The 6,586-nt window shown below is 40.4% G+C and overlaps 1 protein-coding gene across 1 annotated transcript; it reads left to right on the forward strand.

The window, feature by feature from the left end:
* The first annotated feature begins 2,784 nt into the window (after window positions 1-2,784).
* Window positions 2,785-3,818, forward strand: LOC105914941. Its single transcript, XM_012848168.1, has 3 exons — window positions 2,785-2,863; window positions 2,941-3,309; window positions 3,394-3,818. The coding sequence occupies exons 1-3, from the start codon at window positions 2,785-2,787 to the stop codon at window positions 3,816-3,818; spliced, it is 873 nt and encodes a 290-aa protein (XP_012703622.1).
* The last annotated feature ends 2,768 nt before the right edge of the window (window positions 3,819-6,586 follow it).

Raw genomic sequence — 6,586 nt, forward strand, 5'->3', positions numbered from 1 at the left:
CGGATGTGATTCGAGTTGGATTAGGTTTAGAAGTACTAATGGGCCTCGGACCCAGAGGCACGTAAGGAACCTCTATAAATAGAGGGGTGGGGACGCCCTAGGGTTTACACCTTTTTGGCGAAACACATCTGCTGCACCTCCCACGCCCTCGCTTGATGCAACTCGCGGACCTAGCAGTCCGGCTTGCGACGCTTCCTCCCTGCACGTGTGGATACTTTGGAGGTGTTGCGCTTGCAGCACTTGGACAAGCCACCGACGAGCCACGACGAGCCGCCGACGAGCCGATGATGAGCCGCGGTACGAGGGCGATCTTGCTGCACGTGGACGAGCTGCTGAGGAGCTACTCGACATCGACGTGATCAACTACGTGTTCGAATACGTTGATCGAGTTCGCTGCCCCGACGCGAGTCTACATCTTTCGCACCAGTGCGTCGAGTGGTAATCCCATGATCCATATACGGCAGTTTTCCTGGTTTACGCGGTAGAAAAATTTTTATTTGCACTAGTGTAGCTACCTCGTATCCCAACAACTAGCTTGGAACCTGATATTGTTAATGGTGTAATATTAATGCTGGATAATTGTAACCTTTTGGTGCAGCAATTCAGAAAGGCACGTGATCTTCTTGCTGAACATGGTTGTGAACATATAGGTATAAGATTTGTAGGTGGACATGAAGATTATCCTACTCAGTTTGATGTGCCAACAACAAGTGAAATAGCTGGGTTTGTTGTTAGTGATTTTTCTCTTGAGAATTATAAACGATATATCATAGTGGATAGTATACCATCTAGCCTGCAGCACATTTCTTGTCTCCATCCTGCTTATATGACACTGCAATATCCATTGTTGTTTCCCTATGATGAGCAGGGCTTTCATCTTGGGATTCCATATAGGCGTACAGATCTGTTAGAGGCTCGTGCTCGAGAAAATGTTACCATGCAGGAGTATGCTTGTTATAACTATCATTACAGGAGAGGTCAGCCTAATCCGTATCTATGTTGTGGAAGGTTGTCTTTTCAATTAGCAATTGATATTGTTGCCTGCATAGAAGAATGTAGGCTGACTTGGATAGCTGATCGCCAGGATGACTTTAGATGCGAACATTTCCAAGGTATCACTAATGCTGTGAGTAGAGGCTGCATTGCTAGTTCTTCTATAGGGAAACAACGCGTTATTCCGGTTTCTTTCATTGGTGGTCGGCGGTATTTAACTCAGCAATTTCAAGATGCAATTGCTATATGCAGGGTGCATGGTCCTCATTTTTCTACGACATTTACATGCAATCCAAAATGGCCAGAAATAAAACAGATCGTGGAGCTGGAGTGTGGGCAGCGGCCATCGGATAGACCTGATGCATATGAAGCTGAGTGAGTTAATGGATAATATTAAGTCCGGTTCTATTTTTGGACCTATTGTTGCAGGTACGCACGTATGATTTATGGATTATTGGGTTTTGTTGCAGTTTACAACGGTATCGTAAAATTGTTTTTTTTCCTCAAATTTATCTTGTGTGACTGTTGTTGTACAATTTATATACTAATGAAGCAACTTCCTTTCAGCTCTGGAAAGTGCTGAGTTTTAGAAGAGGGTTGCCACATGCTCATATATTGGCTTGGCTTCAAGATATAGCGGCGGGGGACATTATTTCAGTCGTTGATAAGTATATATCTGCTGAAATACCAGATCCTAAAGAGGATCCACTTGGATATGCTCTCATGGAAGAATTTGTGATGCATGGTCCATGTGGCGAGAAATAAAAATTGCCCCTGTATGAAAGATGGTTCGTGTTCAAAGCATTTTCCTAAGCAATTCCAAGTAGAAACTACTGCTGATGGGAGGGGTTTCATTATGCACAAGCGACGTGATATGAGACGGTACGTTATTAAGAATGGTGTTAAATTGGATAATTGTTATGTGGTTCCTTCCAACATGTTCTTGTTGAAGAAATATCAAGCACATATAAATGTTGAATTTTGCAATCAGTCAAACATTGCTAAGTACTTGTGTAAGAATGTGACTAAGGGACCTAACCAAGCAAATGTTGCGTTTCAGAGGACTAGGAAAAGGAAGGCCTCATCAAGTAGCACTCTTCTGGTGAACAAAAGGTTGCGATCAATAGATAAATCCAGTGTGCCATATGCTAGAGATGAAATAATGGAACATATTCATTGTTGATATATATATGTGATAAGGAAGTATATTGGCATATTTTTTGTTTTGAACTGCACCACAAGATTCAAGATGTTGAGAGATTGGCAGTTTACTTACCTATCATGAATATGGTGCCATATGCCACTAAAGCTAACTTGGCGGCTTTGATTGCTACTCCTTTTCTCCAAAAGACCATGTTGACCGAATGTTTTTGTAGCAAATCGTAAATATCCTGCTGCTCGTGAATTATCGTATTGTGATTTTCCTACTAGGTGAACATAGGATAGCTCGTCCCGATTGTGGAACCCCAGGGGTAGTGGGAGCTATAAGATTGGACGCATGTATAATGTTCATCCTTCTCAGGGTGAGAATTACTATCTCAAATGCTTATGTTAGTTGTCAAAGGAGCTCAATGCTATGAGGAACGCACGGTTAACAGAGTTTTGTATAACACGTTTAAAGAGGCTTGCTTAGCACGAGGTTTGTCGGGCGATGATTGCGAATGGTTTGCTGCTTTTGCTGAAGCAGATTGCTAGGCTACGAGATCTCAATCAAGATATTTGTTCGTGTTGATGGTGATGTATTGTGGTGTCTCTGATGAAGCCTCTTTATTCGATAGATGTTGGTGAGCCATGGCTGATGATATAGACTATGTTCTTCAGAAGCGTATGGGCAGTTCTTCTTATTCTGTACCTGATTCACAGGTGATAGGTATGGTAATTGATGAGCTATCTGAATTATTTTCTAAAAATGGGTTTGAATTATGAAGTACAATTTGCCATCTTCAGTGTCGAGTTCAGGTTTTGGAAATCGTCTTATTGATGATGGAGAGGCATATGATATTGCTACATTGGTAGATCAGGCTCCTCTATTGTACAGTAGACTGAATGATTGTGAACGGGCTGCTTATGATTCCATTGTTAGAAGCGTCATGGGTAATGAACCTGCATTTTACTTCGTGTCACATTTTGGAGATACTGGCACAATGTTTCTTTGGAACAATATAATTACGTATGTTAGATCTCTTGGAAAGATCGTTCTTGCTGTTACATCGTCAGGCGTTGCTTCGTTGTTACTATCGGGTGGTAGAACTGCACATTCAATATTTAAGATTCTAATAGACATTGATGAGACTACAATTTGTGATATTAAGAGAGGTACCATGCTAGCTGATCTCGTGTAAAAAACATCTCTAATAATATGGGATGAAGCACTAATGATGCATAGACGGTGTTTTGAAGCTTTGGATCACTCGTTACATGACATCATGTCAGAGAACAATGCAGATATGGGGTTACTGCCTTTCGGTGGTATGGTTGTGGTTCTCGGTGGTGATTTAAGGCAGCTTCTGCCTATTGTTGAAGGTGGTGTGTGCTCAAAGATAGTGGATGCTGAGATTACTAATTCTCCACTATGGAGGTCTATTATTGTTTTGGAGCTAACAATGAATATGAGATTAGTTGCAGATGGTTTAGATTCCATTGCTAAGGAGGAGCTCTCTAAATTTAGTGACTGGGTTCTTTCAGTAGGTGATGGTACTTTGCCTACTGTTTCTCATGCACCTAAAGATGATGGTGCTTGGGTACAAATTCCTGATGACATGTTAGTTGTGACTACTACTGACGACAGAATACGAGCGGCTCCTACCCACCCTGGGGTATCATAGCATGTCGGGAATTGAGGGGGGACATACTGGACATAACAACTCCCGTCGGTTGGGGGCTCTGCCGCCCTACCTTTCGATCGATACACAGTTGAGGAGGCCGATCATGAACGTGACAAGTGTGGGAGCGATCCTGGCAAGGCAAGGCTAAGATGGCGCCTTCGTGATTATTCTATTTAATGCAAGAGTAAGGATAGACGTCTTATTCTTCAGTGTTGAGATAGAATGACTGTAGACCCTCTTCTCTCTTTTAGTTAGCCTTACTTATTTATTCCAATTCCTCAGCTGGAAATAGAACTACCAAAGGGAAGAAGACAGAAGGCAACAAAGGCGTGTAATAAGCTTCAAGCATATAAAGAACTTGACTTACTCACCTACTTTAATGCCTGCTTTTTACTACTTGAAAGCTAGCTTGGCTCTCAGACCAATTAACTTGACACCTGCTTAGCACCCTCACTGCTACTTCTCTCATTAAGCTACTCTCTCCTTTTATCAACTTATGAAAAAACAGCCTATTGATACAGTTTATGACAACTTCAACTTTAATTTTAAGTACAAATCTTATTTGTGCAAGCGAGCCATTGTGTCTCCTACTAATGACGTTTCAGATGAGATTAATTCTGTAGTGATATCGATGGTCCTAGGAGAAAGTAAAGAATATTTGAGTTTTGATTGTGTTTCCAAGTGTTCGGATACTCTTGGTGATGTTGATTTATTATATCTGGTTGAATTTTTGAATTCGAGGTTAATAATTTTCCTGATCACTGCCTTATTCTTAAAGTTGGAGTTCCAATGATGCTTCTCAGGAATCTTAATTAGATGGTTGGTTTATGTAATGGTACGCGACTCATTGTCACTAATTTCGCTAACAGGATTCTAGAGGCACGTATTATTACTGGTTCTAACATTGGTGACACAGTATATGTTCCTCGTACAGTCTTGACTGCTGCAAATAAGAAGTGGCCTTTTACTTTGCAAAGTCGTCAATTTTCTGTTCGAGTGTGCTATGCTATGACTATTAATAAGAGTCAAGGGCAGACTTTGTCAGCTGTTGGGCTATATTTAAGAAATCCAGTTTTTTCGCATGGTCAGTTATACGTTGCAGTGTCAAGAGTCACTTCTAAAAAAGGTCTCAAGATTTTAATAGAAGATGGTGACAACGGATGTGGAGAATACACAAAAAATAGTGTGTACCTTGAAGTGTTTGCTTCGCTCAGACGATCGCTTTCTTAGTGACCACTGAAGTGTTATGGATGGTGTGGTTCATTATGATGTTGATTTTATGTATGTGCTTGTACTCTCTCGGCTATCTTTTCAACTGGTGGTTATTTTCTTCGTTAAGAAAAAAGACGTATTATGTATTTATTTTGACTGATTTTTGGAATTTTTACTTGCAGCCAATTCACATATTGAGATCACAATCTTTTCTTACATGTTTGAAAAAGTCGAGACTATAAGTGAATACTTACAAGTGAATACTTACAGGGAGTGCAAAGGTAAAGTTATAGACAAGGATCTGCTACGCTGAGGATCTGCTGACCTCTGAAAGGATGTTGAGAAATTGTGTAATGAAAAGAATATGCTGGTACTGAAACTTTTAGAGGCTCCAAGAGAACCTGGTGCCGTAATTACACCATGACATGCCTGGAATACTTTCCCATCTGGTCATTGTTTAAAGTAAGAAGTAGTAGATTTTTTGCAACTGTTAGGTCGGAACCAAGTTATCGTAGAATTTGGAGCTCTGGTGTCATCACTACCAAGGGAAATCGGTGTCGTGCAAAGTAAACTGTCAAAACACCGGGATGCTTCCTTACAGTGCATGCTTTGCGAGCAGAAGTTTTTTCACTATCTAGCATCCTAACCAGAAATGTAAATTTCATTTGTTAGTTTGCACAATCAGTGTGCAAGTGTTGTGGCATTGGTTTGCCAATATGTCAATTCTGTGTATTTTTGTAGGAGCAAGAAATTGAAGAAACGTCATGCAGATCTGCCCATGCTTGATCTGATGTAAGCCAACTTCAATTTTTGGTAAGTGTTTTCTTTTGTTCATCTGATTTCTAACTTGAGAGCCTTTTAATACTAATATTTTTCTGTACCAATTTCAGAAGGTGCTGGTTTATTAAGGCAATGCTGTTTATTAAGATGTTTATGTATTGTAGGTCCTTGACCTTAAGGAAAACATAAAGGAGTTTAAGCTGTTTGTGGAATTGTATAAGCATGAGTCCATTGAATGAGGTGGGTTCGTCTTCTTGCAAAATCATCATTTACGTAACTTCTATATGAGTGATATTTATTGAACAGGGTATTTCTTTTCAGTTCATTTTTATGAAAAATGTTGATTTAGTGTTATTCTTGCATGAACTTGGAGTTTTAGGCGTAGTTTTAGCACTTGAACAATTTGAATTTATAGTAGTACGTTCACTCGAGTGGAGCTGCGTTGCACAGCACGTATAAGCAGGCAACAGATTTGACCAGATAAACATACGCAACAGATTGAACCATTAGCAGACGAGAGGTGTAACCTTCCACGAAGTACTTGGTTAGCGCATATAAGTATGAAGTTGTTGCCCATGTGACCGAGATGAGGCAGAGGCATCCAACGTAGTGAATGCGTTACATATAGATTGGAAAACTAACATATACGAAGTCTATCTTCGTGGAACTAGAGTAAAGCGGAGAGGCATGTAAAGTCATGCAACCTCAACTATACTTCATCCTAGATAATAAAACTTGCTAGCCATCGTCCTTCGCTTGATAGTAACGCGAAGCTC

Source organism: Setaria italica, chromosome VIII (genome assembly GCF_000263155.2).
Source record: "Setaria italica strain Yugu1 chromosome VIII, Setaria_italica_v2.0, whole genome shotgun sequence".
Classification (NCBI taxonomy): domain Eukaryota; kingdom Viridiplantae; phylum Streptophyta; class Magnoliopsida; order Poales; family Poaceae; genus Setaria; species Setaria italica.